General features: G+C 53.1%; 15 protein-coding genes across 15 annotated transcripts; 7 read left to right on the forward strand and 8 right to left on the reverse strand.

Annotated features, from left to right (window-relative positions):
* Positions 1–517: 517 nt before the first annotated feature.
* M409DRAFT_68498 (uncharacterized protein) lies at positions 518–2,775 on the forward strand (the record flags this gene model as incomplete). The annotated part of the gene is made up of 3 exons (XM_033817867.1): positions 518–1,354; positions 1,405–1,950; positions 2,005–2,775. 3 exons carry the CDS (start codon positions 518–520, stop codon positions 2,773–2,775), a joined length of 2,154 nt encoding a protein of 717 aa, XP_033664490.1.
* A 650-nt stretch (positions 2,776–3,425) lies between these two features.
* On the forward strand, positions 3,426–3,881 carry M409DRAFT_57481 (uncharacterized protein; the record flags this gene model as incomplete). The annotated part of the gene is made up of 1 exon (XM_033813645.1): positions 3,426–3,881. One exon carries the CDS (start codon positions 3,426–3,428, stop codon positions 3,879–3,881), a length of 456 nt encoding a protein of 151 aa, XP_033664491.1.
* Positions 3,882–4,439: 558 nt separating this feature from the next.
* M409DRAFT_26211 (uncharacterized protein) lies at positions 4,440–5,905 on the forward strand (the record flags this gene model as incomplete). The annotated part of the gene is made up of 2 exons (XM_033808005.1): positions 4,440–4,497; positions 4,560–5,905. 2 exons carry the CDS (start codon positions 4,440–4,442, stop codon positions 5,903–5,905), a joined length of 1,404 nt encoding a protein of 467 aa, XP_033664492.1.
* A 111-nt stretch (positions 5,906–6,016) lies between these two features.
* M409DRAFT_68499 (uncharacterized protein) lies at positions 6,017–7,111 on the reverse strand (the record flags this gene model as incomplete). The annotated part of the gene is made up of 2 exons (XM_033817868.1): positions 6,017–6,940; positions 6,998–7,111. The coding sequence occupies 2 exons, from the start codon at positions 7,109–7,111 to the stop codon at positions 6,017–6,019; spliced, it is 1,038 nt and encodes a 345-aa protein (XP_033664493.1).
* A 354-nt stretch (positions 7,112–7,465) lies between these two features.
* M409DRAFT_26213 (uncharacterized protein) lies at positions 7,466–9,490 on the forward strand (the record flags this gene model as incomplete). The annotated part of the gene is made up of 2 exons (XM_033808006.1): positions 7,466–7,563; positions 7,621–9,490. 2 exons carry the CDS (start codon positions 7,466–7,468, stop codon positions 9,488–9,490), a joined length of 1,968 nt encoding a protein of 655 aa, XP_033664494.1.
* Positions 9,491–9,801: 311 nt separating this feature from the next.
* On the reverse strand, positions 9,802–11,458 carry M409DRAFT_68501 (uncharacterized protein; the record flags this gene model as incomplete). Its single annotated transcript, XM_033817869.1, has 3 exons — positions 9,802–9,933; positions 9,998–11,163; positions 11,242–11,458. 3 exons carry the CDS (start codon positions 11,456–11,458, stop codon positions 9,802–9,804), a joined length of 1,515 nt encoding a protein of 504 aa, XP_033664495.1.
* A 958-nt stretch (positions 11,459–12,416) lies between these two features.
* M409DRAFT_26215 (uncharacterized protein) lies at positions 12,417–13,379 on the forward strand (the record flags this gene model as incomplete). Its single annotated transcript, XM_033808007.1, has 1 exon — positions 12,417–13,379. One exon carries the CDS (start codon positions 12,417–12,419, stop codon positions 13,377–13,379), a length of 963 nt encoding a protein of 320 aa, XP_033664496.1.
* Positions 13,380–14,250: 871 nt separating this feature from the next.
* Positions 14,251–16,596, forward strand: M409DRAFT_26216 (lytic polysaccharide monooxygenase; the record flags this gene model as incomplete). Its single annotated transcript, XM_033808008.1, has 4 exons — positions 14,251–14,375; positions 14,433–15,072; positions 15,488–15,978; positions 16,032–16,596. 4 exons carry the CDS (start codon positions 14,251–14,253, stop codon positions 16,594–16,596), a joined length of 1,821 nt encoding a protein of 606 aa, XP_033664497.1.
* A 355-nt stretch (positions 16,597–16,951) lies between these two features.
* Positions 16,952–17,740, reverse strand: M409DRAFT_26217 (uncharacterized protein; the record flags this gene model as incomplete). The annotated part of the gene is made up of 1 exon (XM_033808009.1): positions 16,952–17,740. The coding sequence occupies one exon, from the start codon at positions 17,738–17,740 to the stop codon at positions 16,952–16,954; it is 789 nt and encodes a 262-aa protein (XP_033664498.1).
* Positions 17,741–18,501: 761 nt separating this feature from the next.
* On the forward strand, positions 18,502–18,975 carry M409DRAFT_68505 (uncharacterized protein; the record flags this gene model as incomplete). Its single annotated transcript, XM_033817870.1, has 2 exons — positions 18,502–18,525; positions 18,583–18,975. 2 exons carry the CDS (start codon positions 18,502–18,504, stop codon positions 18,973–18,975), a joined length of 417 nt encoding a protein of 138 aa, XP_033664499.1.
* Positions 18,976–19,212: 237 nt separating this feature from the next.
* On the reverse strand, positions 19,213–20,457 carry M409DRAFT_68506 (uncharacterized protein; the record flags this gene model as incomplete). Its single annotated transcript, XM_033817871.1, has 3 exons — positions 19,213–19,946; positions 20,004–20,216; positions 20,271–20,457. 3 exons carry the CDS (start codon positions 20,455–20,457, stop codon positions 19,213–19,215), a joined length of 1,134 nt encoding a protein of 377 aa, XP_033664500.1.
* A 382-nt stretch (positions 20,458–20,839) lies between these two features.
* M409DRAFT_26220 (uncharacterized protein) lies at positions 20,840–21,616 on the reverse strand (the record flags this gene model as incomplete). The annotated part of the gene is made up of 4 exons (XM_033808010.1): positions 20,840–20,947; positions 21,005–21,296; positions 21,349–21,489; positions 21,543–21,616. The coding sequence occupies 4 exons, from the start codon at positions 21,614–21,616 to the stop codon at positions 20,840–20,842; spliced, it is 615 nt and encodes a 204-aa protein (XP_033664501.1).
* A 60-nt stretch (positions 21,617–21,676) lies between these two features.
* M409DRAFT_26221 (uncharacterized protein) lies at positions 21,677–22,276 on the reverse strand (the record flags this gene model as incomplete). The annotated part of the gene is made up of 1 exon (XM_033808011.1): positions 21,677–22,276. The coding sequence occupies one exon, from the start codon at positions 22,274–22,276 to the stop codon at positions 21,677–21,679; it is 600 nt and encodes a 199-aa protein (XP_033664502.1).
* Positions 22,277–23,050: 774 nt separating this feature from the next.
* On the reverse strand, positions 23,051–24,646 carry M409DRAFT_37215 (glycoside hydrolase family 1 protein; the record flags this gene model as incomplete). Its single annotated transcript, XM_033810691.1, has 4 exons — positions 23,051–23,186; positions 23,240–24,020; positions 24,075–24,538; positions 24,594–24,646. The coding sequence occupies 4 exons, from the start codon at positions 24,644–24,646 to the stop codon at positions 23,051–23,053; spliced, it is 1,434 nt and encodes a 477-aa protein (XP_033664503.1).
* An 851-nt stretch (positions 24,647–25,497) lies between these two features.
* Positions 25,498–27,328, reverse strand: M409DRAFT_57488 (uncharacterized protein; the record flags this gene model as incomplete). Its single annotated transcript, XM_033813646.1, has 4 exons — positions 25,498–26,265; positions 26,341–26,532; positions 26,586–26,681; positions 26,738–27,328. The coding sequence occupies 4 exons, from the start codon at positions 27,326–27,328 to the stop codon at positions 25,498–25,500; spliced, it is 1,647 nt and encodes a 548-aa protein (XP_033664504.1).
* Between the last annotated feature and the right edge of the window lie 451 nt (positions 27,329–27,779).

Consider the following 27,779-nt stretch of genomic DNA (forward strand, 5'->3'; position numbering starts at 1 on the left):
TACTGCTAATTGCGCTCCAATGAGCAATTCTGAGCGGCTTGTCTCTCGTATCGGCCATTCTTTACCATTGCTATGTGTTATCAAGTCTATACCATGGATCTCTTGCACCCGCATCATCATCATCTGTATTTGAATTCTGGCCCCCACATTTGACGGACCCACTTTCACGTCGCCGCACATGCCTCTCCAACTTGAACTTCATGCACGCCTCTCCAATACCAACAACCTTCCACGCGAAACGTGAACGACCCGAGTGTCTCGACAGCCTCACTTGGACGAGGAAAGCCATATTACCGCCCTCTTCCGGAAACCCGGATATCAGAGCTGGGTCAGCCGCATTCGCACCTCGTATCGCGTTCAGGACTTGGCAAAACGTCGCGCATACGAATATCTAGATCCCCTGCCGTGATGCTGGATATTATTCGCACGACACGCCGGGATCAAACATCGTGACACACTGCCATGATCGGTCGTTGAGCGCCTGCCTGGCTCCAGGACCGGACTCAAACGCCACGCCATGTCCGAGGCGATCCTGCTTCAGCCGGTCAACAAACCCGGAACGTCATGTCTGGGCTGCCGGCGAAGAAAGTTGAAATGTAGCCGCGAGCCGGACGGATGCAACAACTGCACCAAGTCAGATTTACCATGTGTATACCCGGCGCCCGAGGTGGGCGTCAAGAAGAAACGAGGGCCGTACAAGAAAGACAAGCCGGCCCGGCAACGACATCTCGAAGATCTAGTCAAGTATCTTGAACCCAAAAACTCCAGTCCGGACTCGAATGGCCACACTGAAGCCGGCAGTTCTGCTGCTGCTGGGTCTCCAGGACATGCGTTTGGATCCGCCACGTCCTCAAATCAACCTTTCCCAGGGGCGGGACTCAACGCGCATTCCGAGGATCTGGTCAAAGACGCGTTGATAGCATTGACGAAGTCATCTGTATCAGATCAGGACTCTCGCCTGGATAATGGTGCCTTCCTGGCGCAGAATCAATCCCATGGGACGCAACCCGTCTCTGGCTCACATCATCCGTCAGTCCGAAGAATTTTCGAGTACTGGCATATCTATACGACCCGAGTAGACCCTCTGGTCAAGGTCTTCCACTGTCCGACGATTGGCAAGACACTATTCACTGTCATCGATGACCTGGGAAAGATACCCCAGTCACTCGAAGCTCTACTCTTCAGCATCTACTATGCTGCCGTCAGCTCGTGTACGGCACGAGAAGTGCGACAGCGGTTCGGCGAACGTCAAGATGTTCTCATGAAGCGCTACGGTCGCTGCATCGAAGCTGCATTGGGGGACAACTACGAAATGCCTGCATTGGAAACCTTGCAGGCGCTAATATTATACATTGTAAGTATGGATCTAGCATTGTTACTGAAAATAGAATTGACGACTTGCAGATCTGCATCCGACGTCAGGACGACGGCACAAACATTAGAGCCTTATTCGGCTTGGCGGTACGATCAGCTCAAATGATGGGAGTTCATGAAGATATCGAGGGACGGTATTCGCCATTCGAGACGGAATATCGTCGTCGTCTCTGGTCCCATATCTGCGGATTGGAAAACAGAACGGCAGAAGAAGGCGAGTCCAGAGTGACCAGCATCATGGCAAACCAAAGTGTCCGCCTGCCTTCGAATCTCGACGACTGTGATCTGTACCCTCAAATGACGGAGCATCCCAAGCCAAGGCAAGGTGTAACCGAGATGACTTTTGCGCTGGCGAGGTTTGAGATCCACCGCCTCATGTTTGGTATTTGGAGTATTCGCAGGCAACGATCGGGAAGCTGGTCTCATGCGCCGCCGTCAGGACTTACTGGGGTGCGAGAAGACCAGATTTCTTTCCTGGAGCAAGCCACGGAGAGGCTACAAGCAGACTATCGCCAACATCTGGACCCATCACGGCCGTACGACTGGCTCTGCTTGTGCCTTATAGATGGCATGCTGGTATGTTGACAAGAGGATTGAGGGAGTGGGATTGTCAGACTGACTCGTTTCAAGATCAAAGCACAGCTACAGATCGACTTTCCCTTTGGCACAATACCCACCAAGGCGATGCCAGCCGACGAACGGAGTACTTTACTCAAAGCTTCTGTTGACATCATCCAGTTCACCCATCTTCTAGCCGTCGATGAGCGGGTCGGTGACTGGCAGTGGTACTTCAGAGGCTACGTACAGTGGCACTCTATCGCTATTGTCGTTGCGGAGTTGGGCTGGAATACCAATGCACAATTTGTCGACACCGCCTGGCAAGTGCTGGATCCTGTACTGGCAGACTGGGATGCAATCTTCAAAACCAAGCGAGACGAACCAGCCTGGGACCATGTCAATGCTCTAATAGAAAGAGCACGACTACTGCGGCGGCAGAAGAAGACTCAAAAGGAAAAGAATAAGCCGACTCGTAACCTCAGCCCGGCAGAATTCCAAAAACAAGCATGTGGAACACCTATCAACGCCCAGGCTATCATGCCGATGCAAGAGAACGGAGAAGGCTATTCAGCGTATTACAACGGTACCGGGAACATGTCTTCAACAACGCCGCAGTCCCACTCGGTCCCGACACCCACTCATCCATGTGCGGGACCCAGCGCACTGATGAACTTCGACTCCACCTTCAACCCGAGCTTTGACAGCCTGGACAATATCGACTTCAATGCTTTCGATGAGGTGTTTGGGAATGGGTCGTGGGACTTTTTGGAGCAGCTGGACGATGTCAATCTGCATCTTGAGCGCATGGATCGGTGTCAGCAGGTTATGGATATGAGGCAGTGATGACTGTAATGAGGCAGAAAGGGCAGAAAGTAAGAGATGCGCCTGTGTGCCAATATGAAAGAAGTACCACCGTGTGTGAACTGGCATCCCCCTTGCCTGGAGAACGACGTTAAACTCATGGCTGGATGGAAGATGGTACCTCCGCGAATTCACTACGTGAAGGAGGCCTTCAACAACCCTGTGATTGAATTCTCGATGTAAACATGTGAGCGCGCACGTCGACACATGCTGGCCAAGCGGTATGTGACGTCCGGAGCTACTGGCATGTGAAAGTGGTCAAAGCTTCCTGACGACTTAAGTCTTGGCCGCGCTTCTGCCGCCTGATCTTCGAGAACAAACACAAGCGACGACCGCCACATCAGAATCACCATCAAACTGTCGCGTCAACAGTCAAGGCCGGAGACCTGCGTCACATCTGCAGCGGAAGCTGAGTCTCCATTTCTCTGACCTGCAACGACAACCACCAAGTGTCACGACTGAAAGCCTGCAACTGCAGACCAACTTCCACTCCAACTTCGAGGTTACTTCGACACAACGTCACCATCGCTTGAAACAGTTCTGACCCTTCACACCCAGCCACCTCTTCCACGACCAAGGACCCTCTATCAACACACCCAAAAGCGAAACCTCAACCAGCAATCACAAGCATGATGTCTTCCTGGAACCGAACCCCAAAGCTCACTCAAGACGGCGCCTCTAAGCCTGTACCAGAGAAGAGGACCATCGATCCAGACATGGTCCGCGAGAGACTGCAGGCGCTGCAGGCGCAGAAGGCGGAGCAGGCGGACGCTCAGCTGAAAGCCACCAGGGAGAAGATCAGGCAGTTGGCGGCGAAGAAAGCTGCGAAGAAAGCTGCTGCTGAGGGCGGCGAGAAGGGAGAGGTCCAGAAGACGCCTGGCCCTGAGACGACTTCAGCGGAGGGTGATGCGAAGATGAAGACTGGAGAGAAGAAGGAGCTCAGCGAGAGCTTCTCGAACGACGCGAAGGGAGGCTCGGCTGGAAGCGTAGGCGGCACCGGACAGGGGGTTGAGCCGAAGGGTTGGGCGGGAGGCAGTGATGATGAGGATGACGATGAGGACGACGATAGCGATGACTACGATGATTAGGTTCGCTATGGCCAAGCTACGGGTCAGGGATGGTTGTGAGGTCGGAGGGCGAGCGGGCGAGGATACGATTTTTGACTTGAGGATTTTCAATATCGTGTGATTGAAGACAAGCGAGAGGGAAACTTGATTTGAGTCTCCAACAGTAGCTGCTTCTCAGCACCAGAGACGAGCTCTGGTAGCTAGCTGCCAGGAGTAACACAGATAGGCTTCCAGAATGCAGCATATGACATGATGATTCTGTGTTTCTCGGTCAATTCGTTTTCCTCTCAAGGTAATGCTCGAATCGACACGCCAGCACGTGCATTCAGAGAACTGTATCTCTTGATAAGGGATCATGGCTGTCCTCATGGTCGAGTGGCGCAAGCAGAACGCACAGACCACATCCAAGTGAATGTTCGAATCACTCACGTGTCAGCCCGCTGATGGTGAAGACACGTAGCCGCTCGTCTTCAAAAGACCACTTCGCTTGCAATTGGGTTCAAAATCTTGCGTGCTTCCAGACTCTCTCCGTCGTCAGGACTCTACAATATCGCCGACTACGCCTGTGCATCTCTCACGATGTTGCTCTCCAACATCCTCGCGCCCGCCTTCACGGCGCTCTCTTCTTTTTCTCACGGTATGTCAGACGTCTCGCAACACAACAACCTTAAGGTAACTCAACACTAACACCTCTTCCAGGCCTCAGCTTCGCGCCGCACCCCGACGAAGACGTCGACTTCTACTCCCTGATCCGACAATATCAGCGCGACATCAGCTTGATGTCCCCGAATGATGCAAACATCCCTAATCTCGTCTCTCGTCTCGAAAACGCCACCGCCGACATCATCCGCTTCTACGACCTCGCGTCCCGCAACCTCGGCGTCACTCACCTGCACTTCCAGTTCTTTCCGCAGGTGTACACCAAGGGCAGCCGCTTCGGGGAGCAGGGAGAGCTCGTCCACGATGCGCGGGTGTTGATGGAGACCGTTCAAGAGGCGTTTCTGCAGAGTGTCAGTCCGCAGACGGTGGAGTTTGGGGGCGAGCTCAAGCGGGTTCAGGAGGCGCTGGACGCGATCTTGCACATGAGCGCAGAGTATGAGAGAGGGTGGCTTAAGACTACGGTTTTGATCAATAGGAAAGTCGAGAAGGAGGAGACCAAGTCTGAGAAGAAACCCTGGTCGAACACTCGTGGCAAGGATTCAGCGACTTCGCCCGCCGCGAAGTGGGACACATGTGAGACTTCCTCGAAACTCGGCGGCGACCTCCTCGATGAGCTGACGCCGGACTCGATCACGACGGATGAGCCGTGGGATGTATATCCGCCAGAGGGTTGTATTATGCAGGATGTTCCAGACACCATCGCCGCCAAGCAGAGCAGAGAGGTCGAGGAGCACATGCAGGAGCCTGCGGATAATAGCGAGTGGGACATCACAGATACCGACGATCTCGCCCAAGACACGACCTCTTCGACAAAGCAGGAGGTCAAGGTGCAGCAGCTGATGTACGACAGCACTATCCGGCTCTTCGATTCGTTGCAGAAAATTGGCAGGTTACATGCGCAACGTGAAGAGGAGATGGACGCGATCCTCGCGGCAAACCAGGAGACCCAGGAGGAAATGCGTTGGACTTTCGAGGGGCTTGCCCACAAGGCTAGCACGCTGAAAGACTCATTGCTTCAGGCCGTCGACGAGGTCAAGGGCCAGCTGCTAGAGCTATCACGAAGACTACAGCAAATCCATACGGCCATCGATGAACTAAACAGGGAGCTAGAGCTGCAGGAGCACACCGCACACCCTAACGGCGAAGAGCAGCACCAGATCATGGCATCTGGCACTGTCCGTGGGGAACTCATCGCTCTACTCCGTCGTGAGGCAGAGAACAGTCCCAAGTACGCCAAGCTCAAGCGCGTCGACGAGACCATCCAACAGCTCGACGCGGCAGAGGCGCTCTGGCAGACTCGCGGTGGGCAGCAGTCCGCCCAATTTCGAGCGATTGACGCTTTGGAGGATGAGCTGCTTCGGCGGTGGGGTATCGAGGATGATTGAATGTTTGACTGGGAGGGGAGGTCATCGCTTCTGACAGCGTCCGCACGGTGCTGTGGCTGTTGCGTGCTCGCAGGCTTTCCATAGCTCTATCATGATATCAACTGAAACTCTCTATTTGCTCCTCTTGTAGATCTTGCGGAGGAACTCTTCGAACACCTCCTTCTTCAGACCTTCGCTCTCGTCTATGCTAGCGATCTTCTGCCTCAGCTCACCCACGCGCTGCTCTTCGTACTTGGTGTAGACCTGCTCCAGCTGCAGCTCATTGAACACCTCCTTAACCACTGCCTCGCTCTTGATATCCTTCTTGCCGTAGTTCTGCTCCAACACCTTCCTTTGTTCGGGCGTGGCGATCTTCAACGCTTGGTTGATCAACCAGCTGCACTTGTTGTCCTGAATATCCGTTCCAATCTTGCCCAACACCGCGGGGTCGGCGAAGTTGTCGAGATAGTCGTCTTGCACCTGGAAGTACTCTCCCATAGGGATGAGGATGTCTTCAGCAGTCTTGAGGTTCTTGGGGCTGGCGAAACCGGCAAAGTGCAGGGCGAGGGCGACTGGCAGGTAGAAGCTGTAGTAGGCGGTCTTGTAGATGACGATGAAGGAGTACTTCTCCAAGCTGAAGTTGTCGAGATCGACGTGGTCTTCCGGTGCAGTGAGCAGATCGCAGGCTTGACCCAGCTCGGTCTGGAAGGTGACTTCGTGGAACAGCTCGATCAGGTCGAGGTAGTACTTCTCCTGGCGGAAGTACTTCTTGAGCAGGAGGTAGATGCTGGACTCGAGCATGAAGGCGTCGTTGATGGCGATCATACCGACGTTGGGCATGAGGTACCAGCAAGGCTGGCCGCGGCGGGTCTTGCTGCTGTCCATGATGTCGTCGCTGACGAGGAAGAAGGCCTGCAGCAGCTCGATCATCCAGCCGAGTGTCGCCGCCTTGAAGAACTCATCGTCGCTCAGCTTGCGGCCGAGCAGGAGCTGGGTGGTGTCGACGACGGACAGGCCGCGATTGCACTTCCCCCCGAGGGTGTTGTGGGTGAGGGACTAGGCGGGCTGTCATCAGTCAATGGGTGTTGGCTGTATGGGAACGGGGTGGTATACCTGCTCGAACCACTTCAACGCCTGCTCCGGCAGCTGGTATTTCTGGCAGTGCTCTTTCAAGTCCTCCACCAACTTGGGGAAGACCGTCTCAAACTCCTTCAACGTGGTGGGCATCTTGGCGGTGGGACGAGGGGCTTCTGTACGGGCGATGGTAATGGATCGCGGATGGGTGGCGAAGCGGCGGATGTGAGTGAATGAATGAAGTCTGGGCCGACCTCGTCGAAGAAGGAGCGTCGCAATGTTTGGGCAGGCGCGGACGAGTAGAAATGGGCCGATTTGTGGTGTTGCGATTGTTCCTGCCCCCAAAGAACTTTAAGCTTGGGCCTGTTCCTGCAGCCGGGATTCGGGCGGCCCGAGCGTTGAACCCTGCATCAACACCACCGCCAGCACTTCGCGTCTACCGCGTCGGAGAAACAACCATCAAACACCAGCTAACGAATTGAATCCAATTTGATTGAAACGAACGAGATGGCACTGTCGAGTGACCAACAGGCGGAGCTACAGCTGCAACTCCAACAAGCGGTCCAGGCCTGCAACGAGCGGTGCCTCTACTTTGCGGCGAAATGGTGGGCTGAAGCAGTGCCAAAAACATCTGGCACAAACCGCTGATGGAGCATATCAAGGACCGCAGAACTGCTGAATTCCCTCGAAACGACCAGCAATGATCCCGACACTTCAGACACCGAAATCGACGAAGACGACGTGCAGTCACCAGTGCAGCCCACCAACCATGACCGGAAGGAGGCGAGACTGGAGGCGAAGGAACTGCCCCGATATCTGATGGCCAAGTCATTCTTCGACTGCCGAGAGTTCGATCGCTGTGCTGCGGTGTTCTTGCCGACCCAAGTCCCCCACAGCACTCCTTCACACCAGCCACTCTCACCTTCCAGAATACAGATCCAGGGGACGCCAGGCAAACACAGACGGAACCCATCGTCATTCTCAGCGACATCAAAAGCTCCCAAAGTCCAAGCCCCGCCATTGCCGAAGCATCTAAGCCAGAAATCGCTCTTCATAGCTTTGTATGCGAGGTATCTGTCGGGCGAGAAGCGGAAGAATGAAGACTCAGAAACTATCCTCGGACCCCACGATGGCCCCGCTACTGCGAACAAGGAAGTGTCTGGAATTGGGGCGATCCTCGAAGAGTACTTCAACGCGCGAGGTGGGCTAGAAGACATGACCAATTCTCAGGGCTGGTTAGATTACCTTTACGGCATCATTCTCATCAAGTCCAAATCAGAACTTCTCGCAAAACAGTGGCTTCTACGAAGCGTCAACATCAACCCTTTCAACTGGTCTGCTTGGCTTGAGCTGGCATCTCTCGTTGAATCAGCAGACGAACTCCAGCAGATGGGCCAGCATCTTCCTCGCAACGTCATGGCCTTCTTTTTCCACATCCACTGCAGCCAGGAGCTCTTCTTGCAGGAACCAGAAGTCTACAATACCATCGCTCAGATGCAAGCCATCTTCCCACGATCGCCGTTCCTCCAACAGCAGAAAGCACTATTACTCTACCATGCGCGAGACCACGCCACAGCGATAGACATTTTCGACAATCTCATCCGCACTCAGCCACATCGTCTCGACGGGATGGAAATTTACAGCAATCTTCTCTACGTGCTTGATAACCGACCAAAACTTGCGACACTGGCTGCCATGGCGACCGATACCGACAAGTTCAGGCCAGAAACCAACTGCATTCTTGGTAACTACTACAGCTTGATCGCCGAGCACGAGAAAGCGGTCCTCCACTTCAGAAGAGCTCTGGCCCTAGATCGCAACTTCCAAGCCGCCTGGACGCTAATGGGACACGAATACATCGAACTGAAGAACACGCAAGCCGCCATCGAGTCTTATCGCCGGGCTGTCGATACAAACCGCAAAGATTACCGCGCATGGTACGGCTTGGGACAGGGCTACGAGATGTTGGAATGCCACAGCTACAGCTTGTTCTACTACCAGCGTGCAGCATCTCTCTGCGGCGGAGATCCCAAGATGTGGGCAGCGGTGGGCAACGCATACAGCAAATGCGGCAAGATCACGAATGCGATCCAGGCTTTCAAGCGGGCTCTGATCGTGGGAAGCCAAATGGAGGCGGCTGCCACTGCGAGTAGCTTCGGCACCTCGAATTCAGATCCTCTCGCACATGCAGTAGGGGGAGCGCTGGATCCGCAGGTATTGTACGATATCGCACTGTTGTACGAGAAGGAGAGCAACTGGGATGAAGCGGCCGCGTACATGGAGCTTTGTCTTGCGCAAGAAGAGGGACCCGAAGAAGGCGATGAAGGCATGGGAGTCACGCAGATCACAAGCCGAGCAAGACTCTGGCTGGCAAGATGGAGTTATAGCTGTGGAGAGTGGCAGCGGACGATGGAGCTCGCCAACGAGCTTTGTCAGGACGGCGTCGAGGTGGAAGAGGCCAAGAGTCTTGTCAAGGACGTGAGGGCGAGGATGAACCTTGAAGAGGTCGACGGCGAAGGAGGTGGTAGTTGAGAAGTTGAAGACAAGGGACGTGGCAGCATGACTGGACATTGAAGCATGACTAGATGTTGTCCTCTCTCGAGCATTTTCCACATCTGACATCGCCAACCATCATGCCACTAACTCCATGTACTTCCGATGGATCAAAGTCAGCCTCAAGGATCCCAAGCCGCTTCGCCAATGTCATCGACGGCCTCGTATTTAGACTCCCGGTGCAAATGCGAAGGAACCTTGCGAGAACATCACCTCAACAAATCAACAATCTATATCATCATTAAACATCTCAACAGGGTATCTCAGTCCTCAAATCTGTCATCTGTCAATCATTGCCCCTGTGTTGTGCTATCTCGTGGTCTCATGACAAGCAGCAAATTCGACATGATGTGCACATTATGCGCATACGTGTCAATGCCTCTCATCGGATCCGTCATTTGGAAGTCGAAGGTCTTCATCAACTAGAATGAACACACATGTCAGTGGCACGTCATCTGGCGGTTAAAAGGGAAGGACTAGACTCACCTCAAAAACACCCTTACTCAACTCCATCCACGCAATATGCTTCCCCAAACACTGAAACCTCCCCGTCCCAAACACGACCTCGACCGTCCGGATCCTCTCCTTCCTCACCGCCTCATCATCCCCCTCGAGGAACCTCTCCGGCCGGAAGACCTCGCTGTCCTCGCCGAAGATGTCTTTCCGTCTGCATACCGCATCATCGCAGATGCAGACTTCTGTTCCGGGAGGGTAGAAGGTCCCGTTGATGGTTTCGCCTTCGGGAGGGGCACATTTGGATTTCAGGCCGAAGAGGGGTGGGTACAGGCGGAGGGATTCGTAGATTACGGCTTGGAGGTGGGGGAGTTTCAAAGCTTCTTTGTACGCGATGACTCTCCCCTGGGGCTGTGTCTTTGCTGCGCTGTCGACTTCAGCTTGGAGTTTGGCGTACACGGGCGGACTACCCGCGAGGAGAAAGAAGATCGCCCGCAAGACGCCTGTGGTGGAGTCTGAGCCTGCGATGATTTGAAGGAAGGCTTCGACTTCGCATTGTTGCTGATCGAGGCCTTTGGAGACGAAGGAGCCGAGCATGTCTTTCTTGACTTTGGCATCTGGACCGTAGCGCTCACCGACGGCTTTCTGGGCGAATGCTAGTGCTGGACCGATTCCTGCTTTATCCGTTGGCTTGGGTGCTGCGAGGGCCAGGAGCCAGGGCTGCGTGAAGAACTTGTAGATGGAGGTGTGGTTTGCTTGCAGGCCGAGGAGGAACATGAAGGAGGCGTTTAGCTTGTTGTATCCCCAGAGGTCTTCGTTCGCGGCCATGAATCCGAAGGGGCGACCGAAAGCCACCGTGCTGAGGACATCCAGGGTGAAGAATCGAGACACATTCGCAAATTCCATGGATACGCCATTGTAGGTGTTCTTGATGAGGTAGATCAAGTCACCAATCCTCGCATCGATGTCGCTCTCCAAAGTGGCGATGTCTCGTCCATTATACCCAGGAGCTTCCTTGGCCTTGAGCTCAGCGTGGAGCTTCTCGTTCCTCGTGGAAAAGACATTATCTTTCCTCGGATCCATCTTCATGGCATCGTACCATCCTGACCTCGTCCATCGGGAGCCGGGAGCATTCATGTGCCGTACGAGGTCTGGATCATCCGTCACGAGCAGATTGGGTGCTATCCGAGCCGGAGAGCCTTCCCGAAGAAGTCGTCGTCAGCATTTGCCTTTCTTTCCTGTGACATGTCACATTTGAGATTGAGGAGTCTCGTTACCATAACGCTGGATCGCCGCTCGTTGCGACTTCGGCAGTCTCGCGCTGCATTCTTCCCAGAACAGCCAGAAGCGCGAAAAGGCGGCCAACGGCGGGCCTTTGAACTGGCGGAGTCTGCGGTAGTTGATGGTGCTACTGACGACGATGTACGAGAGGAGCAAAACGAATGACGAGGCGAGGACGGTGGTGATGATGAGAGACCACGGAGACGACGCCATCTCCGAGCGACGAGGCGATTTGTATCACTCGCGAGCCAGCTCGTCGGGACCAGAAGGCGTCGAAAGACTTGTCCAATCACGCGGCCGATAAGGGCGATTTCCTTGTGATGCGTGACACGATCAAATCAATTCTTTGCTCGCCGATGATACGGGCGCCGAGGGGGTGGTAACGAAAGGAAGAGACCCCATGTCCTGTCACAGGCAGAAAAGAGGAAACGCACTTGGTTTTTGCTGGGGAGAGGGACCCAAGACAGTGGCTGCGACGGGTTTTATACTGGATGCACGCAATCGCCCATCTCCCCTGTTTGATTGCTCCATCGCGGGACGCCCGTCGGCAACGGAGACAACAGGCTTTGGATCGACTGCAAGCGAGATTCTGCAGGCCGCTGGATGGGGAAGGTCGCGTGGCCGTGGTGGTACGGAAGAGGGAGACGGTGAAGAAGGATGGAACGACGAGGCGCAGAGTGCAGAGGGCGTCGGTGGCACAGCATGCATCTTTCAACTCACCTCGGGCCGCACGTTGATTATCAGCTTGCGTGCTTGCTCCATTATTGCTGGCCTGCATCGCCCTCACCACTAACTACTCTGAGGCTGCATCCTGATATGCATCTCCTCCTGCGACTAGCCCTTCCAGTCTCATCTCCTCGCCAATCTCTGCAGCCGGGGAATCCGCGCCGTCCGGTCTAGCCCTCGATTCGGTCATTCAAGACATACCCACACATCACCCACTGCACGTGGAGATTCCCATCTTGCATAGACGACCTTCAATTCTTCCTTGCAAGTCCACAACGCCCTCCTCCGAACCGAAGACTGTATTGCACCGAGAGACGGCATCCGAAAGCCTTACCACCCCCCGGCCCATCGCACGACGCCGAGAAAAGTTTTACAAATATTCGTCCTTGGGCCATGAACTTGTCGTCGTATCGATTTTCTCCTTCCTTCTACTGGATCTGTCATTATGGCGACCGGGCTAGAAAACGTGGACCTCGCGGCGAGAGATTCTCAAGATGATGCTTTCAGTGATGATTCTGGGTATGACGAAGGCTATCTATCCACCGAATCAGTCGCTTCAAGTATCTTTCAGTACGAAGAGGAGAATGGAAGGACTTATCACGCTTTCCGGAGGGGGAAGTATGTCATTCCCAACGACGACCGAGAGCAGCAGCGGATGGATATCCACTACCACAGCATCCGCTTGACCTTGGAGGAGAAGCATTATATCGCCCCTATTCGGCGGCCTCGCATGATTCTGGACGTTGGCACCGGGACTGGTATCTGGGCGATTGATATTGCGGACGACAATCCGCATTCTCAGGTGATTGGGACCGATCTCTCGCCGATTCAACCCACTGCTGTGCCTCCCAATCTTGAGTTTCAGGTCATGGATGCTGATGAGACTTGGACGTTCAATCAGCAGTTTGATCTGGTGCATACTCGACTTATGAATGGCTTCTCCATCAAATCTTGGGATTTCTTCTATGAGCAGGCGTTCAAGGTTATGCAGCCGGGTGGGTGGGTTGAGAATCAGGAGTTTGATCTGAACTTCACCTCGGATGATGGCTCGATGCCGGCTGATGGTGCTGTTCAGCGGTGGCAGAAACTGTGGGAGCAAGGGATCAACAATTTCGGCTTGACAGGTCGATGTCGTCCTGAAGTCATGAAGGAGAAGATGGAAGCGGCTGGATTCGTCAACACAGCCATTCGATCCTACAAAATCCCCGTGGGCCCCTGGCCGAAGGACAAACGGTTACGGCAAGCTGGTCTCCTATTCTTGGTCGGCTTGCTGGATGGGATCAGTGGACTCAGCGTGAGGACTTTTACGCAGGGCCTTGGGTGGAATGTGGAGGAGTTGGAGGTTTTGTTGATGGAGATACGGACGGAGTGGAAACAAAAGAGGATACACACCTATCTGCCCCTGTAAGCATGACGGAATTTTTGAGGAGCCCTATGCTGATCTTCCTTGTCTTTATAGGTACGTTGTTTATGGACAGAAGCCGCCGCTGCCGAAGTAGTTCATACGGGGTAGATCTTTGGATGCGTTCCAGTGGGCAGAACGGACTGCCATAGAACATCGGTATCGTCTCGAACTAAAGCGAAGTTGAAGTTGAGACGTCGATTCCGTCCGACAAGCCAACGCTGTCTTCACCTCCCGTTCGTAGGGCTGGCACCGGGAGAACTTGGTTCTGTCGACCCCAAGAATAGAATTCACAAGCCACGAGATCCCAGCCAACTTGATGCCTGTCCAACAACGAACTGCGCTGAGTTTGGCCAGGCCCCAGGCTCCAACAACGCCAACGACTCTTGGCTGGAAGTTCTGGGCGTTAGAGGTGAGTCCTCCATTCCTTCAGTCTTCTCATACTCAACATTTGAGACAGTGACATTCGACTCAAAACCGGCTGTTCAAACGGCCTCACCACAACTCGACCGCTACATGATCTGTTACTGTCAATCCAGCTTCTGTCCAGATCACTGATCTCGATATCCCCAAACTCATCAACAAGCTTGTGCCATGCTGCCCGGCACATCCGCAACAAGGGTCAACTTCGAGAGTTGCGGTCCCTTCGGACCAAACCCGTGGGGAGACGTGTGATGGACCATCATGTCGGGGTGAGATCAGACCTGGAAAGCAGGGCGAATGCCTTCCCAGGTCTGGACTCACTCGCATCTTCGCCGTTACAAAACAGCTCCATCGTCAACATACCTACCGCGTTTGAGTCGAGCGATCATGATTGTCGGCTGTCGACGAGAAAGACACACATCAATGCGTACAAGCTGACAGCTGTCTACCGACCATGACACTCCACACTGCCGGGCCAACCGTCCTCGCCGTTATCATCGTCCTCGCATCTTTCTCAACGCTCGCGGTGGGTTGTCGCATATACGCGCGATATCGCCACGTCCGGAACAGTGGCATTGAGTATGTTTGTGCCCTAGATACGTTCACCACCAAACTCTGACTTTCGGGACACTCCAGCGACTACATGATCATTATCGCCCTCTTCTTCACCCTCGCCATGACGACCGGCATAGGCCTTCAAGTCCGCTACGGCCTCGGACTACGTCAATCCGCCATTGACCCACGCAACAGTGAGAGCATGCTCAAATGCTTTTGGGCCTCCATCTGGCTCTACCATCTCGGCATCGGCTTTACCCGTCTCTCCATCATCCTCCTGGTCATGCGTATATTCCCTCAGGCGGCCTTCGGATGGGTACGGTGGGCGTTGTGCTATGGACTGCTAGCATTGAATACTTTGACCATGGCTTGGGCTACACTCAGCTGTGTCTTTATGTGTGATCCCATCTCAGCATTCTGGACGACGGATATCGCGGGCACTAAGTGTTGGGCGAGGAGCGTGGTGTGGCTGATCAACTCAACGCTGGGCATGTTTCTGGACTTTTCCTGTGCGGTGCTGCCGTTGCCGTGGATTAAAGGGTTACAACTTCGAAGGAAGCAGAAGATTCTGGTCATGGGCATCTTTGTCCTTGCGGGGTTGCCTTGTTTGTTGGCGGTCATACGCCTGCACTCACTTATCATCGTTGCGGACTCCCTGGATCCTGCGTACGACAATGGCACGCTGGCGACGTTCAGTGCGACGGAGATCCATGTTGGCATCGTATGTGCTTGTTACCCAGTCCACCGAAAACCCCCAAAGGAGGTCTTCACTCGTTGCGACGGTTCCCGTTTGCGACAGTCCTGGCAGTGCGGCCTACGATCCAACACGGCTACGACGCAGAAGAGATCAACCATTCACCGATGGCGTTGGTTGCGGAAACACAATGAGACACAATAGCAACACCGCCCGAGGACAAAGAATACCCGAGTCAGAGAACAATAGACAATTGTCGGGGCAGTGGATAGTCCATCATTCATCGATCTCTTCCGCTGCTTGTTCTGTTTAGTCCATAGCAGCACGCTCATTCTTGAATACAGACCTGCCAACATCATTCACAGTAGATGGCTATCCACTACAAAAGCCTCGCATTCGACATCAGAAACACAGCACATTGCATTCAGTAACTCCGACGCAGACACACATCATGTATCGCATCATCGCAACCATCACCGCCAGCCTGGCGCTAAACTCCCACGCACATCTGTTCATTAACTCACCGGCACCCATCAACGGCACCGCCGTCAAGCCTCCTCTCGATCCTTCTGGCTCTGATTTTCCATGCCACGGTATTTCGTTACCTTCCACCAGACGAACGAAGATGGCTGCCGGCTCCCAGCAACTTTTGTCCTTCGAACTCGGTGCCAACGGCACCAATACCGCTGTACATGGTGGTGGTAGCTGCCAGATGGCCATCACTTATGAGACCGATACGGCGAAATTGAAAAATCCCAGCAGCTGGAAAGTCATCTACTCCATCGAGGGTGGATGTCCATCCGATGCCCAGGGCAATTTGGACGGAGTTGGCGCGAAACCATGCGGTAACGGCAATGAGCCCAACTGCGTCAATCAGTTCAAATTCAACATTCCCAAGGGTGTCAAGAATGCCCATGCTATTATGGCTTGGACGTGGTTCAATACAGTCGGCAACAGGGAGATGTACATGAACTGCATCAATGCAGAATTCACCGGTGGAAGTGGCTCCGAGATGGAATCCCGGATATGTTTGTGGGAAACCTCGCAAGCGTCAACCAATGCCCGACCAAGGAGTCCATCAACTTGAAATTTCCGAAGCCTGGCAAGTACGCGACGACTAAGACGGAGGGCAGTCCATACCCACTGGCTCTACCCACCGGACAAGGCTGCGCTGGTGGCGGTGGCGATGGCGGTGGATCTAGTGCAGACCCCCCTGCGCAGACGTCTTCAGCTGCCGCCGCTCCACCATCTCAGGCTCCCGCACCTTCACAGCCTGCGCCATCTTCCCAGGCTCCCGCGCCTTCAGCTGCGCCAGCTCCCTCTCAAGGCGCAGGCATCTGCACCGACGGCACCGTCCCCTGCCCAACGCCCGGCCAAATCATCTGCATCGGCACGACCAAATTCGGCACCTGCGACATCGACCACTGCGCAGTGCCTCAGGCTGTGGCTCCCGGCACGACTTGCAAGGCCGGAAAGATCACCAAGCGACGGAAGCGGGCTTTGGAGTCGCATAAGCGGAAGTTCAAGCATGGTCGTCTCAGTGAAGGATGACAGAGGTGGAGGAGGTGGTTGATAGAGGCTACGGTTGATGCAGGGTGCGGTTGGTGGAGGGTCGAGAGTACTTTGTGGAAGTTTGTTGGATTGTTGTAAAGTTTGTAAATCGGAAACAATGCTTTCGTTTGAGATTTGACTTCTCTCTCCTTTCACGCCCTTTGGGATTTCCGACTGTAGAAGAGATGAGAACGAGGACATACTGACACGATGTTGCATACCCAAGTCAGTTGGTTGTTTTGTTTATTTATTTGTTGTCTCGTAGTTTGGGGCACTAGCCCTTGTCGAGTCCAGGGCAACCTTGGAACTGCAGTTGGAAGAACAATGTACCGCGAGTAAGACCGACTGTTGTTTTCTATGAAAGACATCGATGGAAAATACCATGCTTCTCGAGCACCTGATAGAACATATTCACTACCTGCTCATCGGTGACTCGAGAATCCTGTCCAGATCCACCAAAAACCCACTCCTCAAAAGCGCCCCCAATCTCGGACTTGTCACTATCACGAAAGACCATTTCTTCGTCAAGTGCATAGTAAGAACAGTAGAGTGCATGAGCTGTCTCATGCGCCAGAGTTATCGCCATACTCGACCATATTCTGAGCCGCTCCTCACGGGAGGCAATCTCAGCTAGATCGAGGAGCTCGCTCGCCAGAATGACACGACTTCGATACCCCTTTCTGCCGTGCTGGAAGGGCCACAAAGAGATTGTCTCGTTCAACCCATACACGTTATCATCCTGTAGAGTTCTGATGAACAGCGTAACAGCTCGGGGGAGCTCCGCGAGAATCTGGTGAACTTTGTGCAATTCGGGAGGTGGGACTGGATTTCCGATCGAGGAGTTGTAGACCAGGTCGAAACGAGTGATGGGCTGTCCGAGGGAGTTCCTATCCAACAGTGTGGGACCAAACAATACCCCGTGCCAGAAGTCCTCTGCGAGTGGGCAAGTTATAAAGAACGAGGCCATGACCAGTGCCGGTTGGATGCGCACCCATTGGGCCGGGGTGATTTGTGGCCAGCGGTTGTGTTGAAAGATGGGATGGACTGGCAGACCGGAGAATGTCTGCAGAATATAAGCGATCTCTGGATCAGTTCGGCGTGTGACGTTGACCCGGATTGCGTTGCTTTGTTGCAGGAAGTTCATTGTGGAAGTTCAGCCTTGTGAGAGCGATCGATCAACGATTGGTCTTGTCGGCTTCTTGGGTTTGGCGATCTCGGGAATTTGGAATAGGAGCGCTATCAGGAGCTAATTCACAGCAATATTCGAGAATAAAACATCGAATGGGTATCTAATATACATAAACAAGGGGAAGGGAAAATCAAGCCAATGTCTCACTCGACAAAGCCAGGACACAATGTGTTTATGTCCATCCTTTGTTGACTTATAGGATGTAAGTAGTAGCTGATGGGATGTCTCAATCTAGGAACAATCGATTCCAGGCGAGGAACACGTCTTCGAGGACGTTGTAGTTATCACAGGCTTGGCAAGCTCTAAGACAAGGCTGAGGCCTGAGCTGGTGCGACTGCAAGTTTGCACGTCTCACCTTCGACGGAACAATCTATTTCAACTTTGTCTAGTGTATCTCATCCCGTTGAAGGCTGTCTTTGATGCATCTCCCTCAGTTACCAAGGGCTACTCCTATGCTTTGTTGTGACTGGCTGGTGATGTTCGGAAGCTAATGGGAGTGCAAAGCGGCCACTTTTGCTTGGTATAAATTTGAGTCTGTTCCTACATTCCTTTCAAGTTGCTGGATCACCGTTGTCCGCAGGTTAAGACATTACCCATTTTCTTGCCATCAGCTCCAAAGACAAAGCACGATACAAAACGTTACCTGAACGCCACGCATACCTCCTCGCAATTTGTCCTGGCTCTTGGCCCCATCGTGTCTTGTCATCCTTATCAGCATGGCTTCATCCCAGGAGAAGAATGTCTTGGACACCCAAAGCGACCAAACCGTGGCATCTACTTCCTCAAACGAGCATCAGCTGACCTACTATCACGCTGGGCCACTGTTCACAGTTGCCGACCTCCACATGAATGTTCTACTCTCCCAGGAGATCAATCGAGCCTCTGGCGGAAAGTATCGTCCTCTGCTGCCCCAAGATCTGGAGCAAAGAGGCAACGTGACTCCTCAGAACATTCGTGACAAAGACATTCGAGCGCTGCTGAGCTGTGACCTGGCCTTGTTCACTTACGACGGTGCGGAGCTTGACTCAGGGACTGTGGTCGAATTCATGATTGCCAAGTTCGCCGACATTCCATCTGTCATCCTTCGGACTGACTTCAGGGGCGGTGGAGACCAGAAGAGCGAGGACTCACCGGGCCAGCCTTGGAATTTGATGAGCTCAGAGAGCACGTATACCGATGGATTGCGTTGATGCCTGGCTATGCTGAGGGCGAGGATCAGAAAGATGTCGAGTTTATGCTGAATCTGCTGTCGCAAAAGAAGCAAAATGGTGTACTGCCTTGACGAGATTGTAGCAGAAAGCAGTGAGACTTTGGCAATAGCGGCCACCTTCTAAGACCGACTCAGAGCTTCGCTACTGCCTGGACATGAGTGGAAACCATCCTGGATGCTTGCAGAACTTCGTTTCGTACCGGGCCTTCAAGGCAAACTACCAGACCAGAACGCTCTTGATAACGCTACCATCTTCCATCACATGTTTCGCGGCGTCAAATTCCTTCGCAGGATATTCCTTTAGCAGCTTGTTCATGGGAAGTGTCCCGTCTTTGCTCCATTGGACCAACTCTGGCAGAGCCTCCGCAGGATCCCGATCGCCTTCGATAACACCAACTAGCCGCCTTCCATTAACCATATGTGTCAAAGTATCCAGTTCGATCTTTGCTCCAACCGGCTTGACACCCACTTGAAGCACCGTCCCGTTCTTTTGAATCGATTCCAGGCATTGTGACATGATGGCGACTGATGGTGTACTGTCGAGGATGTGAGTGCAGCCAAGTCCTCCAGGGGTCAGCTCTTTGATCGCTGCGGAAAGATCTTTCCCATTGAGCTTGTCTGGCGCTGAGTGAAGTCCAATCGTAGCGCCTAATTCTTTGGCGAGCTCGATCCGCGACGGGACCAAATCTGCGGCGATTATGTTCTTCACGCCCAGATGCTTCCCCGCGCAAACTCCAGCCAGTCCAACGCCACCAAGGCCAACGATGGCCACCACATCATCAGGCTGACATTTCCCAACGTGTGTGAAAGCACCCGCTCCGGTCATGATGCCACACCCCAGCGGAGCATACAGCTTCAACTCCTCCGCATCTCGGACCAGTTTCGTCACGTTCGCTGCACAAGAGGTCTTGACCGGTACCAATGTTGCGAAGCTGGATTGACCGAAGTATCCTAGATCAGAGTTAGCAGGCTTAGAATGGAGACATTCCGGGAACTTGAATGCTTGACCTCCTCCGATGACTTTGGTCTTATCCGATGCTAGGACGAAGTTGGGTTCATTCGCGGCCAGCGTTAAAGCGGCGTGCTGTACGCAGTACGCAGGGTGACCAGTGTTGCAGTAATGACAGTTAAGACATGCTGCCGCTGACAAAATGACAAGGTCGCCTTCCTTGTAAGATGAGCTCTGCTTTGGGCTTCCCAGCCGTACAACTCGGCCAGCACCTGTGACAAGGGGGTGAGCAGGGGTTGAAATTCAGGCTGCGAGAAATCAGGTACCTTCGTGGCCCAACACACGAGGATAAATACCGCCATAACCTGAAATATCAGTATGGCACACTCCAGTCGCGATCATCTCGATCATAAACTCGTCCTCGAGCGGCTCGCGAGTTAGCAAATCCTCCCACTTCCATTCTGTCTGGGAGTAGGCGACGATGCCTTTGCAGGGAACGGTGTATTCTGCCATCTTTGAGGACTGGTATGTATACTGCCCATCAAGGTGAGTTCGATCTGTCTCGAAGAGGATGACAGGATGCTGTATCCGGTACTGGCGCTATTTGTGTGCCTCATCGTCATCTTCCGAGAGGTCGTGCGGGGGTATGTGAGCCAAAGATCTAGACCCTTTGCTAGCCATTAGACTCACCTGGGCAAACGGAAGTCCCTGAATAGTCGATCACGCAGTATGATAATATAGTACAATTTAACTACACAACAAAGCATATCATTTACTCTTGACAACCACATGCATATCCATTCGAACGCCTTACCACCCTCCCTCATGGACCGCCGGGATGGCATTCAAACTGGCCGCAGCTGAACAAAGAGAGAGCAAGCCGTCTTGAAAGCCGTTATCGCCCGTTTGCTTGTGCTCTTTCCTCAGCTAAAGCGGCCTCACTCTGCCGGAGCGTCTGCTTCCAGTGGGCGACACTGTCCGGGGTGGCCTTTCTGACCATAAGCTGGAGGAGAAATGTCAGCCTGATTCTCGTACCAAATCGTTCACAATGAGCACCTACCCATTTGACATCACCCTCCAACGAATCACCCTTCTTCGACTTCTTTCCTTTCTGTGCATCCTTGTTCGCCTTGCCAATCTTCTTCTGGTTGTCACGGCTGCCGATTCCGCGGGCGAGCATGGCGATAGGGTCCTGTCGGCCAATGTTTTGCTGGCGTGGATAGACCACCGACAGAGGCGCGACTGAGTTGCCGTACTCTGCCAGCCGAGTCTCGGGATCATTGCTGCCCCTGAATCCCCCGGAAGACGCCGAGACGCCAGTCTCGTTGTTGAGATCTTTTGTGTGTCCAATGCTACTCGGAGTTAGTAGAGCTATAACCGACGATGCTTTGGTCGGGCTCTTACCATATCTCGAGACCTTTGGGGATAAAGAGCTCCAAGTTGGCCTTCGACAGTGTTTTGGCGACCATGGATGCATGTCCAAAAGCCGCACCAATACCCACACCTATCTGACCTGCCATGAGGCCGATACCTGCGCTACCTGGCCTGCCATTGTCGTCAGAAGAAGAACTCCAAACCACTCCTCGGCATGCACTTACACAAACCATCCTGCGAAGTTGGCCGCCTTCTGAAAGATCTGATTCTCCGGATTCGGGATAATGGCCTTGTTCATCGTATCTAAGATCTGGATGAACTGTCCCTCCTCAATTCCGTAATGTCTCAGCTCGTCACTCTATCCTCGAAGGAAAGGCTTGCCATCACCGTACTCGACTTGGGACAAGGCAAGTGGACGGAAGCCTGAACCTCGCATGGATCTCGAGCCTTGCATTTGCGTATTGTCATAGTACGAACTCCTTTGGTCTTGATATGGCTGTGTGTAGGAGGAATCGCTCATCCATGGGTCGGCAATCTGCCTCGAGTACGGATCATTGCGAATCGATTGGTCATTCCTATAGGTGGATGGATAGTCCAACTGTGTTCCATATGCTGGCGGGACGTCCGCATATTGAGATTGGCCAGGCCAAGATTCGTTGTCCCGGTAGCTTGAAGAAGGTCGGCCATTATCGAGACCGTATTGTTGAGGATAGCCTTTGCTCGGGGAGCGAGAAGAGTAGGAGTCACCGTATGGTGCTGATGAGTCTGGTCGCTCAAGTCCACTCGAGTTCGAGTAAGTCTGGTAGTCTGGTTTCGGCGGAAGGCGTCGGGGCGATCGAGCAGGAGAGGATGCGCTGGTGTTCGGTTTGGACGAGAAAGACATCTTGGGGCCGTTGAAGCCTGTCTGGACCTGATTTGCTCCAAGAGCTTGGCCAATTCCATCTCTGATGAGTCCCATGTCGGGTTTGTCTTTATCGGGATCGGGTTCGTGATAGTGGTGAGTGGTTGCGATTGATTGTTGTTGGACTTGGACTCGACGAGCTTCAATGGCAGCGAGATATATATCCATGAACCCTCACGCTGGCTCGGACCATTTGTAAAGACGTAACACACAGCCCCAGTTGAGCCGGCGGACGTAGGCGTTGCGCAGAGAGACATAGTCATGTTCGGATCCGAAACATGTGGTCGCTACTGTTTCTGAAAAGAGTTGGGCCCTAAATTCTGCCTCAACATAGTTGGCACTTCTTACGACATTGAAGATACCTAATTGACTGAACGAGCGGAAGAGACAATGGCAGAACAAGGCTGCGTCATTTGCCGCTAGACGTCTTCAGAAGAGTTGCGCTGGCCTATCAATACAGAATTTGTGGAGGAGAAGCTTTCAAAATGAAAGCTTCTTAGTGATGTAGGATCTGCCGGGACTGCAGCGCGGCCTCAATCTGGTAGTCCAGAGCGCCAGCCTTTGCGCGGTAGAGTAGTGTTTGTGAACTGCACGTAAATGTCACCAAATATGGCCCCAGTATCAAAAAGTTGTCAGATGCGATTCTGCTGACACTTCAGAAAGCTGAGACAGACTGACAGGGAGAGAACAAGGATGATGTTCACGATAGCAAAAGAAGGTAACGCGACAGCAAAGCATGTGATCGCCAAGACCTTTCGTGGCTTCTGGTCTCTCCCCGACAATAAAAGCCCGCCAACTTCTTACTTCTCGACTGCTCCCCCTTAGGAGCGGCTACACCCCGCACAGCCTTTTGAAGACGTCGGCCACGACCCTGGCACTGTCCTTGACTCGACGCTCTTGGTTCTTCGCGAAGTCCACATGCACGACGCCAAACCTGGTCTCGTATCCTTCCGCCCACTCGAAGTTGCTGGCCATACGTCAGTTTCAACACGGAGGCTCGTCAAAGTTGTGATTACTGACTCTAAAAGGCTCCATGCCATGTAGCCTCGGACGTCTACACCATCTTCTCCACGAGCTTGCACAAGCGCGTCGATGTAGTCGCGGAAGTATTGACAGCGGAACTCGTCGTGGACGGCTTTGTCAGGCGTTAGCAGGCTCTCATCTTTTACGCTTGTTCCATTTTCTGTCACGTATATAACGGGACCCCCGCACCTGGCTGAGATCCACCCCAGCAGCTTTCGAAAACCAGCTGCATGAGGCCGCAACCATGCACTCTGCGTCTCTGGACCTATACTGATTCCATCTCTGTTAGCCTTGAGGATTTCCACATTGCCACTGAAATCGTCCAGCTTCGCAGCGCCTGGAAGATGTTTGATGTAGTCGGCAGTGTAATGGTTCATGCCATAAAAGTCGTTCGAGCCATGCACGAGTTCTCGCTCCTTGTCTGTGAATTTTGGCAAGCGATCACCGAGTTGGTTGCGCATGCTGAGAGGATAGTCACCTTGGTATATGGGATCTGCAAACCATCCAATGGAGAACTCAAGCTTGCGTTCCGCTGCTTCAATGTCGGCTTGGTCGTTGGCATCCCAAGGCTCCGTCCAGTCCAGGGTTATTCCAATTTGTCCTTGTTGCTTCGCTTTGAACTTCTGTCGATAGAGTTTCACTGCCGCGCCATGAGCCACAAGGACGGTATGGCCGACCTTCCATGGTTCAGTAGAGGTGTCTCCCACTTTGCTCTTGCTGCGGTCACTGGTATGCCCTGGTGCAAACTGGCCGATACTGTAGCCCAAGATGGAACTGCCTGTATTGATGGAAATTAGAGCCTGCATCGACGAAGGTATAAGGAAGGGCTTACACCATGGTTCATTGTACGTAATCCAATGACGGACCTTTGAACCCAAGGCCTCGAAGACTACCTCGGCGAAGTGGACAAAGTCTTGCACATACTCCTCCTGGTTGAGAAATCCACCGTATCGATCATACAATGCTTGCGGTAAGTCCCAGTGAAAGAGAGTAACCAATGGGGTAATGCCAGATTTGACCAACTCATCCAATACGTCTTGGTAAAAACGCAGTCCCTCCTGATTGATGGGATCGTTCCGTCCGCCGAGTGGGATGACTCTGGACCACGAAATGCTGAATCTGTATGCGTTGACCCCAAGCGATTTTAGCAATTCAATATCTTCTTTCCATCGGTGGTAGGAGTCACAGGCTATATCGCCGTTTGATCCATCAGCGATATTGCCCGGAACCTGGCAAAATGTGTCCCAGATTGAATCTCCACGGCCTCCCTCATGAGCACCGCCCTCGATTTGGTAGCTTGAAATTGTTCAGTGTGTGGTCTTCAATGGAACAAAACCATGAGTTCATCTACCTCGCAGTTGCAAAACCCCAGAGAAAGTCTTCCGGGAGCTTTGATGAAGACATCGAATCTGCGCTGTGTATGTGACGAGTATGAAGTGTGTTGTTAAGAAATATTGGGGAACGACGGTGACATGTATGTGTCGTTGAAGCTCACTCCTGGCGGCAGGCAAGCTAGCCAGATAGGCAGCGGAGGGCACTGGCCGATGAAAGACTTTAGCCTGAATGTCGATGCTTGGTAAAGCCTTAGAAGGATAGACTTCTCGGCGGAGACAATAGATCTTGGCTTTCATTTGAATACGCAATAGCTTCGTACTAGCTGCGAAGGCGTGAAAGGCAGGTTGTGCAACTCACTTTTCAGCATCACCAAGAGAGCACATTTGACACTTTCTCAAGCCGTGATCGTCATGCCCCTAACATCGGTCGTCCAGTTGAATTGCAACTATCTTGCTCTTCAAGGCAGTCCTCAGTTCCATGGAGATGTTACACGTAGATTTACCCCGCCTCCCGTGAGTGCCTTTCTTCTGAGACGCTTATCGGACCGTCATGCCGCAGCCTTGCCCTCGTGTCAGGCACAAAGATGAGATGCTTGCACACTCGCAGTCCTCTAATCTCGGTGTTCTCTGGCAGAGAGCTGAAATCACTCGAAGTGGCCTGCAATAATCCTTGCATGTCCTTGGATCTCTACTTGAGATTGAGCGTGTTTGTAGTCTTCAATCCTGATCGGAAACAGCAAGCTGGCTACAAACATCGATTTTCTCGAGATCGAGAAGTAGTTCAACGTAATCTCTGATCTTTGCTACTCGTATCTGGCTCCAAACCCTTAGACCTGCTTCAACTTGCACAAGTTCATTTCCAGAGTACGGGTTTGCAGGTAGCTCCCATCAAGCATCCAAGTTTCACACAATATCAGACTCTCAGGCTTCACTTTCCAACTTCTCGGCCGCTACGATTGTTCCTTCGGAGTCGACTGCAACCTTCTTCGGGATGAGTGAAGCTTTCACAGGGTTCCTGGCAGCAAAGACCTCATCCAAGTCCTCCAAAGTGCGTCTGCGAGTCTCTGGCATCATTAAATAGAAGACCACAAACTGCACCGCATCCCAAATCACAAACACGATGTAGGTATGCCACCCGATCTTATCGAGGGAGATAGGCCAAGCGAACTGGTTTAGCAGGCCACCCGCGTTCACGGCCAGATTGCTAAAAGCCATGCCCTTTGCTCGCATCTCAAACGACAGGACTTCGACTGGGTAGAGGGCCTGGAGAGGTGTGATGCCGACAGAGTAGACGGCACCGAAGATGAAGATCATAGCGACGGTAGCTTGTGCTGCTGAAGAGTTCTCATCGCCAGACTGGGCAAATTGGCTCGTAGCGACGGTCATGCCCACCCATACTAGGCAGCAACCGCCCATACTGAACAGCATCATCGGACGCCGCCCCAGCCTCTCGACGAAGTTGGCACCAAAGAGGGCAAAGAAGTACTGGAAGCAGGCATATCCCAAGTTGATGTTGGCTTGTGTGACGCTGCTTGTATATCCGGCTGTTGTGAGGACCGCGGGCAGGAAGTACGTCAATACACCGTTTCCGGCCCATTGAGCGAAGATAGAGAAGACGCAGTTGCAAGCAATTCGATAGCGGCTGGATCGATCGCGAAAGAGGGCACGGTAGTCCCAGAAGCGTTTGTCCTGGAAGCAGAGTATCGGTAAGTAGGATCCATCAAATGCGAGTGGGACATAAGCAAACGTGACAGTACAACTTACAGATCCGTTCGTGTTCAGAAACTCTTCGTATTCCGCTACCTGAAGTCTTACCCAGGCGGAGTCCACGTCGCCTTTGCCATGCCATTTGGCCAGGGTGGAGACGGCAGCTTCTCGCTTGTTGTGCACGAACAGCCATCGAGGACTCTCTGGGATGAACCAAACGAAAAGCACGATCAAGCCGGGGAATACCATCTACTTGAACTGTCAGAAAGCATGGAGCAAGTGTTGACAAAGGATATCATTACCTGCAACCAGACCGGTATCGTCCAGGAGATGTTACCTTCGAGATTGAGGGCACCTCGAATTGCTCCGCTGGCAAGAATTGAACCTGTGAACCAGAACTAGAAGCGGGGCTCCAGTCAGCAAGAGCCTCAGAACATGGTCATCGTCTACTCACCGTGTTGCAGTATGCAGTAATAATGCCTCTCCATGCGGGATGAGCAGTCTCCACGACGTAGATGGGTCCAGCGGCGGAGACAATTGCTACACCAAAGCCAAGGATGAAACGTCCACCTTTCAGCTGGCCATCGTGACCAGCATTGAGGACCGTGAGGCCGTTAATGATTGTGCCGACAATAACGATCCAAGCACCGACAGACATTCCCCAGCGCCGGCCCCATGTATCAATTAGCGGACCCACGAAGGGAAGAGCGCAGACTCCACCAATCTGGTACATGGCAGAATTGATGGCTGCCCATTCGCCGGCTTTGGTGCCATGGAAGAAGTCTAGGAACTGCTGGTTGGCTGTGAGACCTCCGAATAGGGAGCCATCGAAGCCATTCATAGTTTGTGCAAAACAGCCCAGGAGAAGACACAGCAAGAGCCTGACCGCCATGGGGCTTCTCAGATTGACAGGCTCCTTGATCAGAGCTTCATTGTAAGCCGTACTCCCCTTGATAGTCTTTGTCTCGACGACTGGGTGGGAATCGTTGGTCACAGACCGATCCAGGGTCGTTGTGGCAAACGTCTTCTCGTCTTGTTGGGCCATGATTCTGTGATAGTCGACAGGCGATGAATGGAGGGTAAGATGTGTCTGGCGTTGAAGTCAAAACAACGTAGACCATGGCCTTCATAATATATGCCCATTGGAGAGTTGGCGTCGGTCAAGCAGCCCCGTCTCTCCCTGGGTCTAGTTCCTCGACGGGCGAACAGGTTTGTGAGGCCTGCAGTAGTTACACCGCGTAGTAAAAGATGCTACACTTAGAGCGAGCCGCATCTCCGCAACTAGGTCAAGCCACGGTCAATGGAAGAGAGATCTCGCCTGCGGCACTACTGTTGGCGCTGCTCGCTTCCACCGTTGCTGTTCGCCAAGCTCCCATCTCGTCACGGAGCAGCACCTCCGCGTACCGTCGCTTGGAGCAGTGTTGTCTGAAGGACAATAGATGGATGAATGTGTGTCTTGGTCTTACATGCAACCGGCCCGTTACTCCGAGTCTGTG

Source organism: Zasmidium cellare (genome assembly GCF_010093935.1).
Source record: "Zasmidium cellare ATCC 36951 unplaced genomic scaffold M409scaffold_30, whole genome shotgun sequence".
Taxonomy (NCBI): Eukaryota; Fungi; Ascomycota; class Dothideomycetes; order Mycosphaerellales; family Mycosphaerellaceae; genus Zasmidium; species Zasmidium cellare.